The sequence below is a fragment of the Glycine soja genome, chromosome 7, assembly GCF_004193775.1.
Source record: "Glycine soja cultivar W05 chromosome 7, ASM419377v2, whole genome shotgun sequence".
In the NCBI taxonomy this organism is placed as follows: domain Eukaryota; kingdom Viridiplantae; phylum Streptophyta; class Magnoliopsida; order Fabales; family Fabaceae; genus Glycine; species Glycine soja.
The window spans coordinates 43,803,870-43,828,436 of NC_041008.1; the positions used below are offsets into that span (position 1 = coordinate 43,803,870).

At 35.0% G+C, this 24,567-nt stretch overlaps 2 protein-coding genes, 1 non-coding gene and 1 pseudogene across 4 annotated transcripts; 2 read left to right on the forward strand and 2 right to left on the reverse strand.

Annotated features, from left to right (window-relative positions):
* Nucleotides 1-7,518: 7,518 nt before the first annotated feature.
* On the reverse strand, nucleotides 7,519-8,669 carry LOC114417702. The gene is made up of 2 exons (XM_028382792.1): nucleotides 7,893-8,669; nucleotides 7,519-7,785 (listed from the first exon to the last, which is right to left on the reverse strand). The coding sequence occupies exons 1-2, from the start codon at nucleotides 8,662-8,664 to the stop codon at nucleotides 7,751-7,753; spliced, it is 807 nt and encodes a 268-aa protein (XP_028238593.1). The 5' UTR covers nucleotides 8,665-8,669; the 3' UTR covers nucleotides 7,519-7,750.
* Nucleotides 8,670-10,310: 1,641 nt separating this feature from the next.
* LOC114419921 lies at nucleotides 10,311-11,740 on the reverse strand (annotated as a pseudogene).
* A 931-nt stretch (nucleotides 11,741-12,671) lies between these two features.
* On the forward strand, nucleotides 12,672-12,744 carry TRNAA-UGC. Its single transcript has one exon. It is a non-coding gene; the product is annotated as a tRNA-Ala (tRNA).
* Nucleotides 12,745-12,815: 71 nt separating this feature from the next.
* On the forward strand, nucleotides 12,816-23,229 carry LOC114419922 (importin beta-like SAD2). Of its 2 annotated transcripts, XM_028385738.1 has the most exons (21): nucleotides 12,819-13,059; nucleotides 13,145-13,320; nucleotides 13,467-13,634; nucleotides 14,012-14,122; nucleotides 14,203-14,280; nucleotides 15,088-15,284; nucleotides 15,376-15,436; nucleotides 15,744-15,818; nucleotides 15,905-15,982; nucleotides 16,106-16,168; nucleotides 16,244-16,327; nucleotides 16,404-16,579; nucleotides 17,242-17,281; nucleotides 17,372-17,515; nucleotides 17,657-17,776; nucleotides 17,871-18,092; nucleotides 19,731-19,907; nucleotides 20,440-21,124; nucleotides 21,552-21,760; nucleotides 22,089-22,224; nucleotides 22,704-23,229. In XM_028385738.1, the coding sequence occupies exons 1-21, from the start codon at nucleotides 12,915-12,917 to the stop codon at nucleotides 22,859-22,861; spliced, it is 3,303 nt and encodes a 1,100-aa protein (XP_028241539.1). In that variant the 5' UTR covers nucleotides 12,819-12,914; the 3' UTR covers nucleotides 22,862-23,229. The 2 variants fall into 2 exon arrangements, 1 of the variants encoding a protein (XP_028241539.1); XR_003668323.1 differs by lacking the exon at nucleotides 22,704-23,229 and having other exon boundaries at nucleotides 12,816-13,059; nucleotides 20,440-21,116; nucleotides 22,089-22,122.
* The last annotated feature ends 1,338 nt before the right edge of the window (nucleotides 23,230-24,567 follow it).

Below are 24,567 nucleotides of genomic sequence, written 5' to 3' on the forward strand. Positions count from 1 at the left end.
ACGTCACCACTTTGAGAATGTCAATGTTATTTATATCATTGTGTTTCAATATCCTTTCCTTGAAGAAAGCTGTTATAATTAGTTCAAGGAAGTAGGCATATATTCTCTACTTTTAGCATGACCAAAAAGCAAAAAGGTTCTCTATGAACTTTTTAAGGTTTTATCAACTATATTCGTTAGAAAGGATTGATTTCAAGCACAGGAATATTCTTTGCTTCAAATTGTATATGAAGGAATTATATCTTGAAGAACTTTACAATTTCTTATTTTTTATCCAGCAAAAGGACCGAAAAGTGACGCTTTTTAATCATTCATTCCAATGCCAAGTATAATGAACAAAGCTTCTTCACATTGTCGCTCTTGTTTCCACTTGAATGGAGAACCATTTTTTTTTTCTTTCAAAAACATTTTATATAAAAGGGTCTTGCACTTAGTATGTTTTGGATACCACCAAAATCATGGTGGATCTAATAAATTCACGTAAAATAAATGATTTTTCAGAAACAACAAAGAATTATTTTAAAGATATCGTGATTTCAACCTCGATTTCGTGTAATCACACTGGCATCCCAAACATACCATTGCTAGAGGTTAGGTTAACATTATATTCCATAAAATATCATGTTAATTACGACCACATGACTATGGTGTAATGGTACTCATAGAAATGCATTAGCTGCAAAAAAAGTTTGGCAAAAAGCACTCAATAGATAACTAAAATGATAAGTAAGCTTTTGAACTCAGTACTTGAGGAACTCTTGCATGTTAAGGGTTTCTTTTATTTCCTCTATGAGTAAGCACTTATGAGGAGGATTAAGTTTATTATTAGGATTGAGAAGGATAATGAGATCCTCAAATTATTGTTTTTGGGTTATAAGTATTATTGCAAGTTTATAAGAATTAAGAAACAATACTAATTTTGAGGGATTTTTTTTACTAAAAAAGTTAAACAAATGACAATGTTTTTTTTTTAATTATTCAATCCGATAATTCAACCTAACTTGAGGTTGTGTTGGGTTATTTAAATAAAGGTGAATTCAATCCAAGTCAATTAAGTTTAATTAAACCTTGAAAATCAAACTAAATTCAAGACATGCATAGCGTTGAGACACAGGAAGTGTAAAATGCCATAATTTCATAAATCTCTTTTGAGAATGTTAAAATTCCAATTCAAAAAGCCCCTTTTCGGAATGGTAAAAAAAAATTGAACATTTTGTAAAGGGCTTTCCAGAATGTTGTTGTGTTTTACACTTCCCTTACCCCATGTGTGTTTTATGGGTGGCGACACAATGTTGGACGCGTGGGTGGCAGATCTGGTGGTGTTGCAGTTAGGTGGTGCCGGCGGCTATGGAAGATGTTGGCTGGGAGGAGGAAAGGGAAGGACATATTTGTCCATTAATGTTTTCTATGGGGGTGCAGGAAGAAATAAAGGAAGTGCAGGAAGCAATTGTCTACCAATAATACTAGATTCTAGTAGCCGAACCCTTTCAACCAACTGGGCTTGCAAATTGTTCTTTTGGGGTTGGTAGATGGTGATTTAGTAAATGGGCCTAAAGATCTATAAGGTCATATGAGGCTTTTTGCATCAACCATTTTTTTTTACACCCATCATATTTTTTATAATTCCAACATTGTTCTTATATATACCCACAGGGATTGTGAATCCATATGGACCCAAATGAATTAATAATTACCAACTGAATTAATAAATCAATTATATTATGAAATAATTAATATCATATATATAACACTAAAAATTTTAATATATATTTAATATACATATAAGTTTACATAATAAATTTTGTATTAATTAATTTTGATCTAATAATGTATTCTTTACATATATAAATTTTAAATAAAACTCATAAGTTTAATAAAAATTTATACATGTAAGAAAATTAATTATTAGATCAAAATTAATTATTACAAAATTTATTATGTAAACTTATATGTGTATTAAATATACATTAGAAATTTTAATATTATATATAACAACATTAATTATTTTATAATATAATTGACATATTAGTTTAATTGGTTAGAGTGTTATGCAAATAATGTAAAAGTCACATGTTTGAGACCTGCATAAACCATTAATTTTAAATTATTTCATAAAATATATTTTTAAAAATCCGTATAAGCCTTATGGATTATCAATCCGTATCATAAGGGTATTTTTGATTTTTCTCTCTTTAGATATAGAAGAAAAATGACTAATACAGAAAGAAAATCTCGTCATATGATCACAAAAATGAAGAATCGATGTTATATGATTAGTGGCCATTAGACTATTTAAAAACGTCATACATTTTCTTAATCTATTTTCGTTGATAGCTTTTATATGCCATTCTTGGTTGTTTCATGATTAAAAATTCATATTTCTTTGTGAATTTTTCTATGCAAATTGAATACCAGTTGCCCATTTGAACTTATAAGTTATAACATGATGAGGGATGGAGGGAGCCAATCGTGCTTTTGCAAAGGTATGTTTGGATTACTTTGCCAAGCACATTTAGCATTATAATCTCAAAAAAAAAAAAAAAAATGTAAATGGTGGAAAACAAAAAGATAAATATGATGACTTTTTTTATCATTAGTAATTTTTAGTTCATTTTCCTTTATTCAAGCAAGTATCATTTATTCATACCCCCACCGACTAATTTAGAGTGCATTTGGTTTAGAGAAAAAAAAAAAATAAAAGATGAATTTTTAAATTAAAGTAAAATAAAAAATGTGAATTCCATAAAATAAAGTACAAAATTTCTCTTGTACATTATTTTCCTCCTTCAAAATAAACTTACCCTTAATGTATCAATAAAATAAAATGAGTATTTTACATAGCTATTGACGTGGTATGTACATCAATGAATTTTTGGGTTTGTCCGCCTAACCCAAAGAAAAAATGAGGTTAAATAATTTCGGCCTAATAAAAATAGAACAATTGTTTTAAAAGTTAGAGCAACTTGTTTAGATTTTTTATACAAAATTTTTCGAGTAAATTATATATTCCTCATATTATCAAGACAAGAGATGCCTAACAAAGGCTAGGGTGGTCAACCATGCACCACAATTATCAACCCCTACATTAACCTAAGGTGCCCTTTTTATCATAAACCCTTTCCATCAGAGCATTCATCCTTCTCCAATTCCTCAATCCTTTTCAGGCAACCCTGTTAGAGGTGATTTACGTGACAACGTTTGGTCAATATATAACCCTCGTGTACTCCTTGACTTTGGCAAGAACCACAGCGGAACAAACATTGCTTCATTTGGTGATGGATCAGTAGATTCAAGAAAGATTCTATAAAGAGATTGTGGAGTGTGCGGGGAAAGATAAGGTGGTTACCGAGGTAGACATTTACAATTTTCCTTCCATTATAGCTATATAGTTCTTCTTTGACCAGCGATTATTCATAGAAAGTACTCTATTTTTCTCAAACTTTATTTCAAGAAACTGAAAAAATATTATTTCTATAAAATAAATTAAAAAACTCGTTTGAGTTTCCTGTTAGTGAACCATGCTCTTGAACTTTTACGTAGAATCTCAATATTAATATTACATGTCTGAATTATTTTATTTTAAAGAAACAACCTTATATTATTTATTTATTTTTGTAAAAAAAATTATTTCCTAAAGATTAGATAGTAGTAGTCTCTAAACTTGAAGCATTATTTTGAGCTACAACTAAGAGGACAGGTTGCTTATTTTTTTAATAACTGCGGAGGATTAATTATGTTTGTCAGAGCATGTTCTGCTAAAATTATGTAGCAAAAACAAAACAAGAAAAAAGCATGTTCTGCTAAAATTAAAATGTACCGTGAAGAAATATACATACACTGATCTAAACATGCAAATAAATTTAAATAGCATATTTAGATCAAACAGCGGAAATTAAAAGGAATTACAAGCATACCTCCAGTCATTGCAAATCGAACGGGAAGCGGCTCACACACGAACCTGAAAGACAGTTTTGTTCTTCCAGACCCTTACTCACTCTGAATAGATGGTGTATTTTTTCTGAATAGAGAAGTGGGTTTGGTGATTCAAAACTGAGAGCACCCCATCCTATTTATAGAGTCTGTCCATCACAGAGCTCTCTCAACTTGTTATCAGAACGTGGGATAGGAAGTTATCAGACGTGAGATAAGAAGTTATCAGTACGTGAGATGATGGGTACGTGATTTGTTACTGAAGGTGGTTGCAAATATATTTTGCAAAGATATGGGATGAATGTGGATGGAAAATGGACCAGATTCAGAAGTAACAAATTTTTCCAAAATAATAAAATATAAAGGAATGTGCAACGTGCACATAACGTGGGTCTCTAACATTCTCCCACTTGGTCCATTTAACTCAACATCAACCATAACAAGAAACATAATATATGAGTCATGGCGATAGGTCCTCTGATGATGAGTAGTATCTTCCATGTACCACAATATATCAAGTCTCTCAACACTAGCTCTCAACTTAATGAATAAACCATATGTTTATTCTATATCTAAACCGAATGATTTTTCTCGAAATAAATAAATATGTGCACAAAACGATATGAGAAAATATCTAACTGAATAAGAGTTTCATTGAAAATAACAAATGTACGTACAATGAAATTACATCATGGAACCAAGTCCCATTCGTACTACATGATCCTTAAAATTCTTTGGTGGCATGCCTTTAGTTAAAGGATCAGCAATCATTAACTCAGTGTTGACGTGTTCAATGACCACTTTCTTTTCTTTAACACGTTCTCTTATGGCTAAGTACTTGATGTCGATGTGCTTACTTCGACTTCCACTTTTGTTATTTTTAGCCATAAACACCGCAGCAAAGTTGTCACAATACAACTTTAATGGCCTAGAAATAGAGTCCACAACTCTAAGGCCAGATATGAAACTCTTCAACCATACACCATGCGAGGTAGCCTCAAAACAAGAAACGAACTCAGCCTCCATAGTGGAAGTAGCAGTCAAGGTTTGTTTGGCACTTCTCCAAGATACAGCTCCACTGGCTAACATAAAAATATAACCAGATGTTGATCTTCGTGAATCAACGCAACCAGCAAAGTCTGAGTCGGAGTAGCCAATCACTTCCAGACAATCAGTTTGTCTGTACATGAGCATGTAATCTTTTGTTCCTTGAAGATATCTCATCACTTTCTTTGCAGCTTTCCAGTGGTCAATACCTGGATTACTTTGATATCTTCCCAAAACTCCAACAGCGAATGCAATATCAGGTCTAGTGCAAACCTGAGCATACATAAGGCTTCCGACTGCTGAAGCATATGGAATATTTTTCATGTGTTCCCGCTCAAAATCATTTTTGGGGCATTGACTCAAAGCAAGTTTGTCACCCTTCACAATGGGAGCTACACTTGGTGAACAATCTTTCATATTAAATCTCTCTAAAACTTTGTTGATATAGGTTTCTTGAGACAAGCCTAAAATGCCTCGAGATCTTTCTCTATGGATCTTTATGCCTATGACATAAGATGCCTCTCCCATATCCTTCATATCAAAGTTCTTTGAGAGAAATTGTTTCACCTCATATAGCATACCCTTATCATTAGTCGCAAGCAGAATGTCATCTACGTATAATACAAGGAAACAAATCTTACTCCCACTGACCTTCTGGTATATACAGTGATCCATGACATTCTCTTCAAAGCTAAATGAAGAAATGACCTCATGAAATTTTAAATACCATTGGCGGGAGGCTTGTTTCAATCCATAGATGGACTTATTAAGCTTGCAGACTAAGTGCTCACCAACACTAGATAAGAATCCCTCAGGTTGTTTCATGTAAACCTCTTCTTCTAGATCACCATTCAGGAACGCCGTTTTCACATCCATTTGATGCAGCTCAAGATCAAAATGAGCTACTAATGCCAGAATTACTCGAAGAGAGTCTTTCTTAGATACAGGGGAAAAGGTCTCTCTGTAATCGATTCCTTCTCTTTGAGTGAATCCTTTAGCAACAAGTCTTGCCTTATGTCTCTCAATGTTGCCTTCTGAGTCTTTCTTTGTTTTGAAGACCCATCTACATCCGATGGCTTTTACACCAACAGGCAACTCAACGAGATCCCAAACTTGGTTAGATGCCATAGAATCCATCTCATCCCTCATAGCATTATACCACAAATTTGATTCCTTAGAACTCATGGCTTGTGAAAACGTCTCAGGATCATTTTCGGCTCCAATGTTGTAGTCTGATTCTTGTAGGTACACTACATAATCACTAGGAATTGCTGTCTTTTTTATTCTAGTAGATCTTCTTAATGTTGTTTGGTCATCTTGCTGAGGAACTTGTTCAACTGGTTCTTCATCAGTTTGTTCAATATCATCATGTTGTTCCTCACAAACAACTCGATCTACATGATCACTTTCAACAGCTTGTGGAACTTCAATCACTGGTTGTCTAACACCCATTTTAACTTGAGGGGTGGGAATGACTACCAACCTATTACTTGTCCCAGAAGGTTCAGCTTCACAGTGATCCCTTTCAGAAGAAATGTTCTGAAATTGATCACTCCCACTGATCAAGTCATTTTCAAGAAACTTTGCATTCCTTGATTCCACAATCCTAGTGTTGTGGGATGGACAATAGAACCTATACCCTTTAGACCTTTCAGCATATCCAATGAAATACCCAGTAATAGTCTTAGGGTCTAGTTTCTTCTCTTGTGGATTATAGATTCTTACTTCAGACGGGCATCCCCAAACGCGTATATGTCGCAAACTTGGTTTCCAACCCTTGAATAATTCAAAAGGTGTCTTTGAGACAGCCTTGGTTGGAACTCGGTTTAATATATACGCAGCCGTCTTAAGAGCATCAATCCACAAAAATTGAGGAAGCTTTACATTACTCCTCATGCTTCTCACCATGTCTAATAAGGTTCGATTTCTTCGTTCTGCCACACCATTCTGATCCGGAGAACCAGGCATAGTGTATTGGGCAACAATCCCATGTTCTTGAAGAAATTTCGCAAATGAACCTGGTGCTTGTCCATCCTCTGTGTATCTACCATAGTACTCCCCACCTCTATCTGATCTCACGATCTTAATTTGTTTTCCACATTGTTTCTCAACTTCAGCCTTAAAAACTTTAAAGGCATCTAAAGCTTCATTCTTAGAATGAAGTAAGTAGAGATACATATATCGTGAATAATCATCTATAAAGGTTATGAAGTATTTCGGACTATTTGCATCCATGTCTGGACAACATATGTCTGTATGTATGATTTCTAATAAATTAGAACTCCTCTTTGCACCCTTTTTAGACTTGTTAGTTTGCTTACCCTTAATGCAATCTACACAAGTCTCAAAATCAGCGAAATCCAAAGTACTAAGTACTCCTTCATTTACTAATCGCTTGATTCTTTCAATAGAGATATGTCCTAATCTCCGGTGCCACAACATAGAGGATTCTTCATTCACAATACATCGTTTTAACCCAACAGAAACGTGCATAGAAGTAGCGTCATTTTGCAATTCAATCGAATAAAGACCATCAACCAATTGACCACAACCAATAATTTCAGATTTATTTAGTAAATTAAAACCAAAGTCTGTAAAATTAAAATAAAATCCCAAAGGTGCAAGTTTAGAAACAGAAATTAAGTTTTTACAGAAACTAGGAACATAAAAAACTTTCTCCAAATGTAATTTAAAGCCACTACTTAAGACTAAGACGCACGTTCCAATGGCCTCTACATGTGAGCTCATCCTACTCCCTGAGTAGATGCACTGCTCACTTCCCACTGGCTTCCTTAGGCTTTCCATACCCTGCAAGGTATTAGAAACATGGATTGTAGAACCAGAGTCAATCCACCATGTATTATGATTCACATTAATCATATTAGATTCATAACAAACAAAGGAAAATGGTGTACCTTTCTTCTCAAACCAACTTTTAAATTTGGGGCAGTCCTTCTTCATGTGTCCTTTCTTTTTACAGAAGAAACACTTTGACTCCTTTTTAATTGTTGGTTGAGTCGGAATCTTTCCTTTATTGGTGCCTACAAACTTCTTCCTATCCTTTCCAGAATTAGAAGTAGTCAAATTTACCTTCTCACCCTCTTCCATTATCAATCTCTCCTCTTCTTGAACACACATGGTCATCAATTCATTAATAGACCATTTATCCTTATGTGTGTTGTAGGAGATTTTGAAGGGTGTATACTGTTGAGGTAGGGTGCACAAAATGAAATGTACCAGGAAGGATTCAGACATGGTAACTTCCAAGGTTTTCAACTGAGCCACTATGTCCCTTAAGCGCATGATATGTTCACGCACACCTCTCGTTCCAGTAAGCTTAATGGAAGAGAATTGCATAATGAGTGTGCTAGCAAGTGACTTCTCAGAGGTTGTAAACTGTTCATCAATGGCTTTCAACAGATCTCTGACCTTATCATACTGGTCAACTGAACCCCGGATACTAGCGGATATGTTGGTTTTTATGAACATAACGGAGAGACGATTAGATCTCTCCCACTTTTCATAAAGATCAACAGCATCAGGTTCGCTAGTTTCAGTAATAGCCGGTGGCTCATCCTTCCTTATAGCATAGTCAATATCCATCCAGCCCAAATGAAGGAGAACTCTTTCCTTCCAAACCTTATAATTATCACCTTTCAAAATGGGAAGGTCACAAGAAATATTCATAGATTGTGAAACTGCAAACAAACACACATGCTCATTAAGAAAATTTGAGACTAAACAAATGTCATGTTTTGCCAATGCAAATCATGTCTCAATATATGAATCTAGTGACACAAAACTTGCCTGTGGGCTAAAGTCCTACTCAATTAGATTCATCATGCAACTTTATGATAAAACTATTAAATCATGTTCTTTTCCTTAATTCCTGTGGGTAAATTAAGAAATATAATTTAATATTTTATCCTAATTAATCATACAAATATAACAAAATTCCTGTGGGTAGATTTCATCACATTACATATGATTAATCACAATTAATATTTCTAATGTGATTATAAATTTAGTATATAATTTTACTCAATTAAAGATGCTGTGGCTATTCTCTAATTTAATAAAATTATATTAATCACTTAACATTTAAAAATAAACCTTGCATAAACATACTTAATAATGCAAATGTGCTCAATATTGAATCATAAAAAAAATTACATGTATACCAATTCAAAATAACATTGCACGTATATTCATTCAACATGTAATAAACTTTAAAGGATTAAATCCAATGCATACCAGTATTTAACATAATATTGCATGTTCAACATAACTTAAGAGACAAACAATTTTTAAATAGTTTGTGCATAAATGATTTATCCTTAAGAAGTTATAAATACACGTGAACTGCAGTTAATAAACAATTAAGTTGCAGTAGCTTAGCGGCAAAGGGAGTCCTTTCATGCTTGTAGGGTGAGGGTTCGAAACCAGCATAAGGCGTTTTTGTTTCATTTATACTTCCTTTTAATTAATTAAAACGAAAACAAACAACAAGGGCAGCAACGAGATTCGAACCCAGTACAATGAGGTAATACACATCACATCTACCACTAGACCAAGTCGTGCTTTGTTTAATATTGTTAATTTAAAATGTATATTAACAATTCCAACACAGTAAACAAAACCCACAAGACTTCGTCTTCAACCTCCAGCAGTGGTAAAAAAAAAAAAAAAAAAAAAAATATTATTACCTCAATTTCGAAAAACCCACACATTATATACATTTTAGACACCCAAAAATACGTTTTAAATCATAGAAAAATTAGAAAACTCACATCATTCCTAATTTTGATGTTATTTTGAATTAAGGAGGCTTAAAACATAACACCCATATACTCAGAAAATAAACTCCACATAGGAACGACCCAATAAGCAAGACAGAGGTACAAATAGGCTCTGATACCAAATGAAGAAATATACATACACTGATCTAAACATGCAAATAAATTTAAATAGCATATTTAGATCAAACAGCGGAAATTAAAAGGAATTACAAGCATACCTCCAGTCATTGCAAATCGAACGGGAAGCGGCTCACACACGAACCTGAAAGACAGTTTTGTTCTTCCAGACCCTTACTCACTCTGAATAGATGGTGTATTTTTTCTGAATAGAGAAGTGGGTTTGGTGATTCAAAACTGAGAGCACCCCATCCTATTTATAGAGTCTGTCCATCACAGAGCTCTCTCAACTTGTTATCAGAACGTGAGATAGGAAGTTATCAGACGTGAGATAAGAAGTTATCAGTACGTGAGATGATGGGTACGTGATTTGTTACTGAAGGTGGTTGCAAATATATTTTGCAAAGATATGGGATGAATGTGGATGGAAAATGGACCAGATTCAGAAGTAACAAATTTTTCCAAAATAATAAAATATAAAGGAATGTGCAACGTGCACATAACGTGGGTCTCTAACATACCGTACATTAGTCATTTGTAATGCCCACTGTGAACAACATACAGAAATGAAGAAGACGTTTCTCTTCTGTTTTCTGTAAGCCATTTTGCATCATTGGAGAGTTGTGAACAACCTTGCGACTTCAAAACACACTTCCCCAATCTGAAGTGGTAAACAAACTCTCGCTGCCCTATAACAATAGAGTGGCAGACAACTAAAATTAATCTCTCAAACGAGCCTCACTTTCGTGAGAAAATTAGCTACAACAAGCAAAACCAGTAGGAAGTGTGTCCAAGGAGCATTGTTCTGTCCTTTTGATATTATGCTTCCAGCAGCTGAGATGCAAAACAGAAACGACGACATTATAGTTAGCATACAAATAAAACTTGGTATACCATTTTTTGTGCAAGACAAAGGTTATAATTCCAAAGTTGCTTACCACATTCCCTTGTTGAATTAGCGAAACTTGAGCAAAGACAAAGCAAACCTTCCGTATCAGTATCAAAGCCACATGTCCCACCAGATTCTTTGCAACTTTGACATCCAGTATCAGGCACACTGAAAGAAAGCTTGATCCCATAAACCCAGTCCAAAGGGCCAACACCCTTCAAATTATCCGTGTTAAACACACTGGTATAGTGCGTGCAGTCCAATATGTTCATGCTCATGAACTTCACGGTGCTATAACTGGTGAAACAACACGGTGGAGAACTGTTTGTCAGCAAATGAAAGACCCTGAAGGCGTTGCACGAACCATAAAGCTCGTCACACGTGTGACCGGCGAAGTTGAAGCAGAGGTACTTGTAGTGGTTTAGAACGGGAGAGTCTATGGAGCAGTTTAGCAGCACGAAAACTGTGTCCTGTGATGGGGGGATTATGGCGGATTGAACTTGGGTCATTTCGAAGTCGTGGTGAGGTTGGAGAATGGAGCAGGTGGACATTGAGGGGTCATAGATTACCATGGTTTTTTTGTCATAGTCGATGGATTGGACTTTGTAAGAACCTGAAGGGGTTTGAAAGAACAAGTCGGTGCTGCAGTTTAGCATGTGTCTGAACTGGGGTGCACCACATCCATCTTCTAGGCCAAAGGGGTAATTTATAGGAATGTTGCCACATGAGGTTTTGCAAGGGGAGAGTGTGAGAGTGGGAGTGACTTGTAGCTGAAATAATAGTGTTAGTATAAGGAGTTTGAAGATGGTGAATAGCTGCATTTGCATGGTTAGAAATTAGAAGCTAGAAGATGATACAAGTGTTTGGAGGAAGGATTTTAGGATACTGATTTTTTTTACAGAGAAAAAGGTGTACAAATGGCCGTAATTTACTCGTGCAAGTTTGAATGGCTTTTTGAACGTTGGACATAGGCTGGTGCTGGGATCCACACATGTTGAAAAATTGAACTAAAGTTAAGTGGTTTTGCTATGTTATTTGTGAATAGTACTCTAGCTCCATCGGAATGCGGGGCTGTTTCAATTATTATATTGTATGTGTGCACTGCAAAAGCTTGTGCCACTAATGAGAAATTTTTTATGGACACTGTGATATGCTGAAATTGGGAGGAAAAGGCCTACTACACTGGGCATCGACCTTAGTGCTGCTCTGCTCAATTTGACTTTTTTCATCTAGTTTTAGTCGAACAAGAGTGTGAATGCTGCTAAAGAAGGCCCAAATACTAAAAGTGACTTTAATATGATACTGTTATCATCAATGGTACTGTATTGATAACCAACAAGGCTTTCTGAAAGGAGCTGTCTTGAAAAACTGGGGGAACATATTCTAATTATTTACTGTCTCTTTGAATTAACTGCAGAAGTTTAGAAAATGATCATGATGTAGAGGCTTCTGATTTTCAATCTCTCATGTTTTTCTTTCTGTCATGGATCAAACCGCGTGTGAGAATATAAAGGAAAGGCCGTGGCATGGAAAGAACGTGACATGTTTGGCGACCAATAGCGTACCATACACGGTTTCAAATCCAATATAGGTTATACTTTCAAAATCAAATTTTCTTCCTTTATGTTTAATGATTCAGATTAATTATGCTATCTCTTCAACTATTAACACAGTTGTACAACATAAAAATGAAAATTTAGATGAACAAATTTCAACTCAAGTCGTTAACAAATTCAAAGATAAGCAGTCAAAACACATCAAGTTAATTTTCTTTTGCAAAAATGCATTACACCAATTTCATACCCGAAATCTAGGAGGATTAAAAACAACCGTTGAATTGCCATTAGAGTAAATCAATGAAAAATAAAATTCTTAAAGATTACTGTCATGGGGATGTAGCTCAAATGGTAGAGCGCTCGCTTTGCATGCGAGAGGCACGGGGTTCGATCCCCCGCATCTCCATTTTCAATTAATTTGAAAAATAAGCAATATTCTTTTTATTTTTCTCTTATCTCGAAAAAGCGGAATCTGCCATATAAAAAGCACACACATTCCCGCCAATATGCAAGAGAGCGGGTGACGCAAAACTAGGGTTTCTGTTTCTCTTTCCGAACTGAGTAGCAGCTCTGACCATGGCGGAGGACCTTACTCATATCGCTCAGTTGCTCGACCAAACCCTCAGCCCCGACGCTACCGCCGTCCGCACTGCCACCGCCGCACTCGATCTCATCTCCCTCACTCCGCACTTCCCTTTCTACCTCCTTTCCATTTCCACCGGTAATTTAATTTAATTCACCTATTCAACTCCTCCTTTCGGAAATCTTATAATCGCGATAATTCTCGTTTCGTGTTTCGCGAACAGGTGGAGGAAATCAAGGTCAGAAAATCGCTGCTGCTACCTATCTCAAGAACCTCACTCGTCGCACTGTCGATAGTACCGGCGTCAAGCCTTCCAATGTGAGCAAGGAGTTCAAGGAGCAGCTGATGCAAGCGTTGCTTCAAGTCGAGTTGTCCGTTCTCAAAATTTTAGTCGAAGTGGTATGCATGTAAATTCTGCTTTCTAGTTTCTTATGAACTGTGTTTTGTTCTGATTTCTGCTCGTGTGTTATATGTGTGTGTGTGTGTGTGGCTAAGTATGTATGAGTATATATGAATCTGATTGGTGAGTGATTCTGTGGTTGCAGTTCCGTGCCATTGCTGCTGCTGATTTTGTTAAGCAGAATTTGTGGCCGGAGCTTGTGCCTAATTTGCAGTCTGCTATTCAGAATAGCCATCTTACCAGTGGTTCGAATACCAAATGGAGTACTGTAAATGCACTTCTTGTTCTCCATGCTCTTCTCAGACCTTTCCAGGTACTCAAATTTTTAATAAGCCTGTGCTTGTGAGATTTTGGATTTTTTGTTAGTTTGGCTTACTGTGTGGTTCTAAAATATTTTTTTAGTTCTATTAATTGTTTTTATGAAACTCTGTATGTGTTCGATGCTGTATGGCTTTGGAGAGTTCAAATTGTTAAAACTATTAGTGAAGATGATAATGGTGGGCTTTGGTTGCTTTTTAATAAGTATGTGCTTCTGAATTTTTGAAGTTTTTGTTACTCGATGCAGTTTGCCATAATGTGCTTCTATAGTAATGTTTTATCTGTATTATTTTAGAAAACTTTGTATGTGATGAGTGCTGAATGGCTTTGGTTGGTTTGACTTATGTTCAAAATCATTCCTTCATTTTGCAGTATTTTTTGAATCCTAAAGTTGCTAAGGAGCCGGTACCACCACAATTGGAGCTTATATCCAAAGAAGTTCTTGTGCCTTTGCTTGCTGTTTTCCATCAATTTGTTGAAAAGGTGTTGTGTTTTTCTTATTTGCCTTGCTCACCTTTTCTTATGAACTTCACTTCTGAGTGATTGTATGATGCTTGGATCAGGCTTTAGCAACCCATGGCATAGCAGAAAAAGAAACTGAGAAAGTCCTCCTCACTATATGCAAATGCCTACATTTTGCAGTAAGTATTGGTTTGATGCGTGTATACTTGACATAAAAAATCTATATATTTGTTATTGTCTGCATTGATTTGAATATATTCAATAATGGGGGAGCTGAAGCCTAGAAGTTAAATGATCTTATTATCTAAATGGAATTCTTCTGTTGTCTTCTGGTTGTATTGTTTGTGATGTCTATACTCTTTTGGCGTAGTTTTGTTATTAAATTCTATTAAGTCTACACTACATCTATAAGTTGGCCTTGGATGCTATGAGCCAAATCCATCTAAAAGTTTCAGTTGGCCTTTGATGGTATTAGTTTTTGGCTCATCAGCTTTAACTAGCATTTGTGAAGTCATGATGCTAATTTTTCCCAATGTGATTTGCACACAGACTATTGTCAGTATTGCATAGTGGTTTGTTAAAAACAGACGAGTGTATTACAATGGAAACATAAGTGCTACCTCTTTTTTTGTGATCTGCAGCCACATTACACTGATTTTTTAGAACAATAAGTATGAAAATTACTTAGTGTTATTAGACTCCTTGTCTCTTATTTATACTGAAAAATAAAGTGTGTGGGAGAGATAGACTCATTATTCTCGTCCTGTTATTAAACTTGTTGAAGAGAATTTGGTTCTTCACTGTGAAAAGGAAAGCTTTCAGCTAATGTGACATATTATGTTCTCTGTTACTCTTTGCTATCTAGTCCAAGACTTTATGCTAAATTTTTCCCCCTGGTCTAATTTCTTTTTGCCATTGCTATTTATTTGATATTCTCTTTAAAATGGTTATATCTTTTTCTTTTTATTTGAAATTTCTACATATAGGTGAAGTCCTACATGCCATCAACTTTGGCTCCTCTACTGCCTTCATTCTGTCGGGACCTAATGAGCATTTTGAGCTCTCTGAGCTTTGATAGTATTGTCAATCAAGAAGATGAATATTTGACAAGATTGAAGACTGGAAAAAGAAGTCTGCTTATCTTCTCTGCCCTTGTAACCCGGCACAGGAAACATTCTGATAAGTAATATGGTTCATACAGTTTTTCTTTTTTATTGTTTGAATATAAACTTTTTTTTATATCATATATTGAAACATATGCCCTTCATTTTCAGGTTGATGCCAGAAATTATAAATTGTGTTTTAAACATGGTCAAACTTACCAAAAATACCAGTGTAAGATATTGTCATTAATTCTTGTACTTAATAACTGGTTTAGTAGTTGGCCTGAACAATGGTTATGCTTGCTGTTCTGATTTTTTTGTTCTAAAATTCTGAACTACTCATTGATGCTCTTCCTTAAACTGTTGTCTGCTCAGCATCTTATTTATTAACCATCTGTATTTATTTTCCACACTGCTTCCAAAATCCAGATCTTTATTTATCTGTAACTTGATTCTGGACTTGTTACCTTGATATTTATTATTTTATTTCCTCATATTTTGGATGTTCCAAAATTTGAACTGTCATGTTCCTCTTGCAGAAACTTCCTTTCCTTTCAGAGAGGCTATTGTCCCTAGGTTTTGATGTAATTTCAAATATACTGGAGACTGGGCCGGTAGGTTTCTGATTTTTTTTTCTAGTTTCAATTATTTTAAAATTAAATTTCAACATCTTGATAAGGTTCAATTTCAATTTATGCAGGGATGGCGATTAGTTTCTCCACATTTTACGACTCTATTGGAATCTGCAATCTTTCCAGCATTAGTCATGAATGACAAGGTCAGAATTTATTTAAAAAATAACATGGATATTTGTTTTGCTTAAGAATAATAAACTTGTAAAATTTAGTTGCTTAACATACACTTTTTCTTGTTAATTTCTTATGGAAATGTTAATGCATAGGACATGTCAGAGTGGGAAGAAGACCCAGATGAGTATATACAAAAGAATCTTCCTTCAGATATAGTATGAAATTGATCTTTTTGTAATTTGTGTTACCTTAATTTTTAGATATATATCTAACCTGAATTTTATATTTAGGGTGAAATTTCTGGATGGAGAGAGGATTTATTCACAGCTAGAAAAAGTGCAGTAAACTTACTTGGTGTTATTTCACTGTCAAAGGTTACTACACGAATAAAAACTTATTAATCTACGCCTTAGTTATTACCATGGCTCATTTTGTCACTAATGTCTACAGGGTCCACCAATGGAGACTGCCACTGACAGTTTATCTTCATCCAAGCGTAAAAAAGGTCAAAAGAACAAAAAAAGCAATCAACGCCGCTCTATGGGGGAGTTATTGGTGCTTCCATTTTTGTCCAAGTTTCCCATTCCTTCCGCTTCCAACTTGTCTCAAAAGAAAATCTTGAATGAGTGAGTTTTATGTATGCTTCACATTTGCATGCCTTAAATAAATCCAAATTATGCTTTTAAGATCAATGACATGATCTATGATGATAAATACTTTGTTCATTTGTTAATGTATATGTTTTTAACTGCCTATTGGCAAAGCAACAGTATAGATATGGAAAAATGAGCAGTACGTATGCATTTTCTTTTGAATCAGCTTCAACAGAATTTATCTAGCTGAATTTGGTTTGTGTTTTCTTTCAAAAGCTCTCTAGAGAAGCTGCCAAAAAAATCGATTATTTTTACAAGTCAAGTTAATTCAATCAAACATGCAGGCTAATCAATTGTGTTTATGGCTGTAATGAGTTTATACCCATTTGATGCCTTACACATTTTGTTGTATGTTTTGTGTTGATAATTCTTAATTCCTTTCTATAAGAGTAATGTATACTCTTATAAGAGTATACATTACTCTTATACTTTCTGTTCTTTTTTCCAAAATAACTTCCTTCTGATTGAAGGGGACAAGGTTGTTTCTTATGTAGATATCCTTACTCTATGTTTAGCTTATTTCCTTTTCATTTTTTTGCTTCCCTTTACATGAACATGCTTAATTTTTAATTAATGTTTCTGTTTTTTTTATTAACTTTATCTGCATGTTCTTGTTCCATCATAAACCATGGCAGTTACTTTGGCGTTCTTATGGCATATGGTGGCCTGCAAGATGTGAGGACTTTTCCCCTTTTGTTTGACAATCCATCAGTGTTTCAATGCTAAATTACTAAAAGGAGTTTTAAATTCTGCCATTTCTTACAGTTTTTGAGGGAGCAAGAGCCTGAATTTGTAACAAGCCTTGTTCGTACCCGGATTTTGCCACTGTATGCAATAGCTGTGTCCCTACCATACCTAGTTGCTAGTGCAAACTGGGTACTTGGAGAACTAGGCTCCTGTCTACCAGAAGTAAGGCAGAATGTCAACTAACTATCATAACTCAAGAAATTCAGATTCAAATTGCTTCTCAATATGCTTTCATGTAACTTTTGTGATGAAATACCTTCAACACATTTTTAGCTGATCCCAAGTTGGTTTCTGTCTTTTCAGGAGATGAGTACTGATGTATATTCTCAATTGCTCATGGCATTGGTCATGCCAGATAGGCAGGGTCCTTCTTGCTATCCTGTGCGGATTTCTGCTGCTGGGGCAATTACCACACTACTTGATGTGAGCTTTTTTAGTTCCCTGATATGTTTTGTACTGGGTTGTTCTTATTCTCTCTTTCTCGTTTTCACTACTCAGCTTTTGTTTTCTTTTTCAGAATGACTACTTGCCCCCTGATTTTCTACCCCTTCTCCAAGTAATAGTTGGCAACATTGGAAATGATGAGAATGAGAGCGAGAGTTCCATCTTATTTCAGCTTCTCAGTTCTATTATGGAAGCTGGAGATGAAAAAGTTGCAGTCCATATCCCACTTATTGTCTCATCAATAGTGGGTCCAGTCTCAAAATGGTTAACTTCCAATCTGGAACCTTGGCCTCAAGTATGTTGATCTTTCTTGTTTATTTATTGGTTAATAATCATTTCTATGGGTTTCACCAGACAATTCCTATCACATCAACAACAACAACAACAACGCCTTATCCCACTAGGTGGGGTCGGCTACATGGATCAACTTCCGCCATAATGTTCTATCAAGTACCATACTTCTATCCAAACCATTAATTTCGAGATCCTTTTTGATAACCTCTCTTATAGTCTTTTTGGGTCTTCCTCTGTCTCGAATTGTTTGTCTTCTCTCCATCTGGTCTACTCTCCTCACTACAGAGTCTACCGGTCTTCTCTCTACATGCCCAAACCACCTAAGTCTATTTTCCACCATCTTCTCTACAATAGGCGTTACTCCAACCCTCTCTCTAATAGCTTCGTTTCTAATTTTATCCTGTCGAGTCTTACCACACATCCACCGCAACATCCTCATCTCCGCTACACCTACTTTATTCTCATGTTGGCTCTTGACCGCCCAACATTCTGTTCCGTACAAAATCGCCGGTCTTACCGCAGTCCGATAAAACTTTCCCTTTAGCTTGATCGGTACCTTTGCATCACATAACACCCCCGATGCTTTTCTCCATTTCATCCATCCTGCTTGAATGCGATGATTCACATCCCCTACAATTTCCCCATCATCCTGTATTACAGACCCAAGATATTTAAACCGTGTGACTTGAGGGATAATATGGTCTCCTATTTTCACCTCTGAGTTAGAAACCCTCCTTCTTTTGTTGAACTTACATTCCATATACTCCGATTTGCTTCTGCTTAGGCGAAAGCCATGTGTTTCTAGAGCTCGTCTCCAAGTTTCCAACCTCTCATTCAACTCCTCCCTCGACTGCTAGAGTCATATCCATATCCATCATTAAATAAGTTATGGAAATACGCCTCCCACCTTTCCTTGATATCCTTTTCATGCACTAAGACTTTGCCTTCTTCATCCTTAACACACTTTACTTGATCCAAATCTCTAGTCTTCCTCTCTCTACCCTTAGCAAGCCTATATATAGATCTTTCTCCGTCCCTGGTTCCTAGAGCTTGGTATAGTCCGTCAAAAGCTTGGGCTCTTGCCTCACTCACCGCCTTTTTGGTTTCATTTCTAGCTATCTTATACTTATCCCAAGTTTCAGAATTTCTACACCTAGACCATTCCTTGAAACACTCCTTTTTTACTCTAACTTTGCTCTGAACATTTTCACAATTCCTATCACATAATAACATTAAATCTGGGTATGCCATTGCTGAATATACATAACTTTGTTTCAAAGTTTTATTGAAATTTCTTGATATGAATCCAAATGGTTTTCGAGATTGGAAGTTTTAATGATTTTGGTTGGATGAAATTAAAGACTTATTCACCTAGGGGTTTGCCAAATTCAACACTTTGTTTTATATGTTATCTATATTACTCCTATTTGTCTGCTGTATAGTGTTTTTGTAGCAAAGTATACAGTCACACATGCATGCAAATAACATTGCATTTTCCTTTATTTATATATCCATGTTTGCCTCCATGATAACGCTGAGTATATTGTTTTTCATGTCTGCGGGGATGTGTCTATCTTGCTTTGATTGAGTTTTGAGGCAACACCAGTCTACTTTTGATATGTGTATGTATGTATAATAGGTGGTTGAACGCGCAATTGCTGCTCTGGCAGTTATGGGTCAGACTTGGGAAGACTCCAGGCCTGAAGAATCTGAGTCAGATGAGTCTCGTGAAAAATGGGCTACGGGTAAAGTGGCAATTGCTAGAACTTTTGCTGCACTCTTGCAGCAGGCTTGGCTTACCCCTCTGTGCACACTGGTCAGTTTGAGTGCCTTTCTAAATTGAACTTTGATTTTCTCTACTTTTTTGTTCCCAAGGGAAAGCAAAAAAGAGAATATAAAGGATTTAATGAAGCTTTGATTTTTGATGATCTACCTTGTCACATTGTATTTTTTTTTCTCATTTGAATTCCTCAAGTATTTTTAGTGACCACAATAATAATGTGTAACACTTTCTCTAATTTATATTTCTTTATTGCTATTTAGGGCCATCCTTGTTTTTAGTTCCTGGAAAATAAATTGTTTTCTTTTGGCTCCTTTTTTTAATTAATGAAAGTGTGCCATGTAATCCTTATTTCCATAAATGAATGACCAAAACAAGATGATTTTTTTTTTTTGAAGGACAAGGATTACATTTGAACATTTTCATAAATGAGGTATCAAATGGAGACAATTTATTTTTGAGATTAAAAATGAATATTGCATTATTTACTGGGGCAAAAAACATATTTAAACCTACCAAAATATGTTTTCATGTTAAAGTTTTATTATGTTTTCCTGAATTTGATAAGGATCAGCAAGATCAGCAGGCTCCCTCCTCCTCATCATGCATAGAAGATTTGTCAACTTTGCTACAGTCTGTCTTGCTATCTATTGATGGAAATCACATGATTCAAGAGCTTAAAGTATCAGAGCTGGTGTCAGTTTGGTCTGAAATGATTGCAGAGTGGCATGCATGGGAGGAATCAGAGGATTTATCGATTTTTGAGGTGATTAAGGAAATTGTGAATTTAGATTGCAGATATAAGCTGAAAAACTTTGTTGTAAAAGAGATGCCACCTCCTCCAGCTCCGCCTGTTCCTGAACGTTCAATTGTAGAGGGCATTGGTGCTTTCATCAGTGAGGCAATTAAGCAATATCCTTCTGCAACATTGAGAGCTTGCTCATGTGTCCATATATTATTACATTGTCCAACCTACTCACCTGAAACTGAAGGTGTAAAGCAGTCATTGGCTATTGTTTTTAGTCAGGCAGCCTTCTCTCGATTTATAGAAGTTCAAAGCACACCCAGTGCACTTTGGAAGCCTCTATTGCTTGCTATATCTTCCTGCTATTTGTGTTATCCTGATATTGTAGAAGGTATTCTGGAGAAGGGCGAACACGGAGGCATCAAAATTTGGGCATCTGCTTTGTGTCATGTATCCAATAGATCTTTTGAGCCTGGTCTGACAGCAGAGGCTGAGATGAAGTTAGTTGGTAAATAGTTTGCTTTTTTCAAGCATTACTAAATTTACATAATATTTGTTTTTCCATTTTTCTAAGTAATAGTATGCCCTATCTATCGATTGTCTTAATTATTATATACTCTATTCATATTTACCTTGTTTTAAGCAATTTAGCACGCCATTTTGTTGTGTGTGCTGAAACTTGAAATGTTGATTGTTGAAAAGGGAAAACTTTTCTGATCACGAACAACCTGCTTGGGAACACTTTTAAGAATGTACCCTATATGGTTCTTCATTGTACTTTTTGTTTTTCTGCTCATAATTGATGAACATTCAACTATATATTATTTGAATGCTGCTATTCATCCTAGTTTAAGTTCTAAGTCATTAGTAAACACCGTCAAACAGTTGAAACTGTTTTTCACAACTTTGTCTATTTCTTTGTGGATGAATTTTAGTGATGACATTGGGCCGATTGATTGAGCAACTTCTCAAACAAGGGAACTCAGGCAATGAAATTCAAAACTGCTTTACTTCACTGTTGGAGGTATCCATTCAATTGAAAGAAGCACATGATGGGAAAGAAGATGAACAAGGATCTGATGATGATGAAAATGAAGATGATGAGGACGAGGATGAGGACAGTGACAATGATGATTATGATGAGGTTGACCGTTGCAGTGTTTTCACATAAGAAATGCTAGCAACGCGCACTCTAACATACTCTTAACACTATTATTACCTGGAATTTGTTGGAAATCATAAAATTGTGTGGGTGTCACTCCATATTTATTGAACCCCACTTATGATTATGTTCTTGTTAATAAATTTTCACTAATAGAAGAAAGTGTGTTAGAGAGAGTATTGCTAGCACTTCTCTTCTTCACATATATCTCATTATTTTTGCTGTTAATACCAAATCAATATCTACCTCTTTGCCTACAGTGTTCTCTTGCTTACTCATTTTTAGTTTTTTGGTTTATTTGTTTGAATAGGATTCTGGAAGTGATGAATACGAAGAAACAGAAGAAGAATTTCTTAATAGGTATGCTAAAGCTGCTGAGGCATTGGAAAATGGTTCAGCTATTGAAGAGGGGGATGATGAAGATCTGGAACTGGAGCTGGAATTAGGTAAGCCTTTTATTTATATGCATAAATACGTACTTATCTGCTTTTTATTTTGTACATGCATCGTCAATATACAAAAAAAAAACCCTTAAAAAATGAGTTAGTTGTTGCATCTTTATAATTAATCCTGATTTTGGAGGTGGTTGCATCACAGCAACCAAGAACAAGTGTTTGGTTTAACGTTAGATTGAAGGATACATTCCATGCACGATTTGTGAGAAGTAGGAATTCAAAGTTTTTGATTCAACGGCCGTTTGAGAGTTTTCCAATGGTAAACCAAACACACTTATTCTTGAAAATCATTTTGAGATATTAATGAACTTCAAAAATCACAATGATTTAGCATGCTTGGATTTTCAGACGCAGCATTACTTGCCATCCATCTCTCCTGATCGTAGTTTAGGGTTGGTTATTCACAATTTAATCATAGATGGAAAATTTACAGTTTCTAATCCTTCCAGTGTTGCATTATCCGAATACAGGTCAATTAGTGGACGTTAATGAACAAAATGTATTGTTGTCCTTGATAGACAAGTACCACCATGTGCTGATACGAGGACTAGTTTTGCCATCGGAGCTCGTCATGAATTTTCTGAATGCCTTCCCCGGGTACGGTTCGTACTTCCTGCAATACAGATAACCATCGTTTGTTTGTGTTATATTGTCAAGGTTGTGTGTAAATGAGAATTTTCATTTATTCAAGTCTTGGTTTTGATATGTGTGTATAAAGGATAAAAATTATTATTATTATTATTATTTTTTTGGGGGGGGGAGGGGTGTTCTGGAAATATCTAGTTGCTATTCGTTGATTTGTATAATTATTCTTTAATTGGGGAGCGAAGCAAGGCGTTATTTACAACGTCGAGATTTCAAATGAGTTGAGGCAGCATGCATGCATGGAGCTGCGAAAATATACTGTTGAACAACTTTTCAGATTTGTATCGTTAATGGTTTCTGTGCTGTGGCGGTGTAGGAAAGGAATTGGATCTTTTGGAGTTTAAAATTAAACTGCAATTATAATCCGAGGTACTTAGGTTTTGCAAAATAAAATCATGTTTATTTTAATGGAAAAAAGAATATTTTCAAGGGTTTAGATCTTTGCTTTTAAAACTTAGTGTAGAAAATCTTGATCCATGCATGTAAAATCTACCCTTGTTGCAATTTGCAAGTCTATATTCGCTCGGCGTCTGCCTTATTTTTTCTGAAACTGGTGGATAGTAGAAAGCTCTTTTTAGACAAAAAAAAAAAACTACTACGTAAGAATAATCATTTCTGGTGGCCATAATTTCTTAGATTGCATGTTTTATCACTTAACTATCATTATTTTGTGAATTTTACTTATGTTTTGTGTGTTCATATTATTATCTTGTTTTCAAATTTTGTGCATTTTATATCATGTCGATAACAAAATAATGTCAGGAACATATAAGCATTTAGTTACACATTTAAAGAATTGGTAAAATGCCTAAAAATTAAAAAAAAATGATAAAAAGCAAAATAATAAATTTTGAATTCTTCGTGATCATATGTTTTTGAAAAATAGATTTTAAGCAGAGGTTTTATTAATAATCAAATCCTAGCAAAGTTGTGTCAAGAAAAAAGAGGTCATCTGTAACATGTAATAACAAGTACCATGTTGTGATATTAAAAAGAACAAGGAGCATGTTATAGTAAAAGAGAATTTCTAGAATTTTCTCTTGCTAAATAATTACTTTCTTAAACAAATACCCGTTGAGTTTGCATATTTTAATATATATGAGATGAAAATGGCTACTTGCGTTTTGCAAGACCAAATTTTTTATGTTGTTTAAGTTAGATTGCCGCTATGCTAAGCAACTTAACGAACTAGACCTAGCCCAAATACACCAGGGAAAAAAAAATGTTAAAATACAATGAGTAACCCTATAAGGGGGACACTTAATACTATTTTGATCCCTTGCCTCTCCTTTATCTCCAGTGACATCATTGTCGGTGGAACAATACGAAGGACATTATGCGTAACGAATCAATTATTATTATTAATGAAAAATGTTGGATCACATACCATATATTTTAACACATTCTTTCAAATACTAAATTCTTTATTATATTCATCAAAATTTATTAAAAATAATCTATGTGTAAATCTTACATCAATAACCATTAATGAAAACTGTGTTTTTTATTCAAATGATCTAGGGATCAAATCCTAACTTATCCTTGATTTTTGTGGGAACTATTTTGTATGAATGCCATAATTATAAGAATAATTTCGTATGAATGTCATAATTATAAAAACAAACATAATTGTGTAAACCTCACTTTTTAATTTAATACTATAACTCATTTTTATTATTCACAACAATA

Coding starts and splice junctions, on each gene's coding strand:
- LOC114419922 (XM_028385738.1), top strand. CDS start 12,915: ATGGCGGAGGACCTTACTCATATCGCTCAGTTGCTCGACCAAACCCTC. Junction 15,819..15,904: donor ATATACTGGAGACTGGGCCG/GTAGGTTTCTGA, acceptor CAATTTATGCAG/GGATGGCGATTAGTTTCTCC. Junction 17,282..17,371: donor CATATGGTGGCCTGCAAGAT/GTGAGGACTTTT, acceptor CATTTCTTACAG/TTTTTGAGGGAGCAAGAGCC.
- LOC114417702 (XM_028382792.1), bottom strand. CDS start 8,664: ATGAATATTTCTTGTGACCTTCCCATTTTGAAAGGTGATAATTATAAG. Junction 7,786..7,892: donor AAGTTGGTTTGAGAAGAAAG/GTACACCATTTT, acceptor AATACCTTGCAG/GGTATGGAAAGCCTAAGGAA.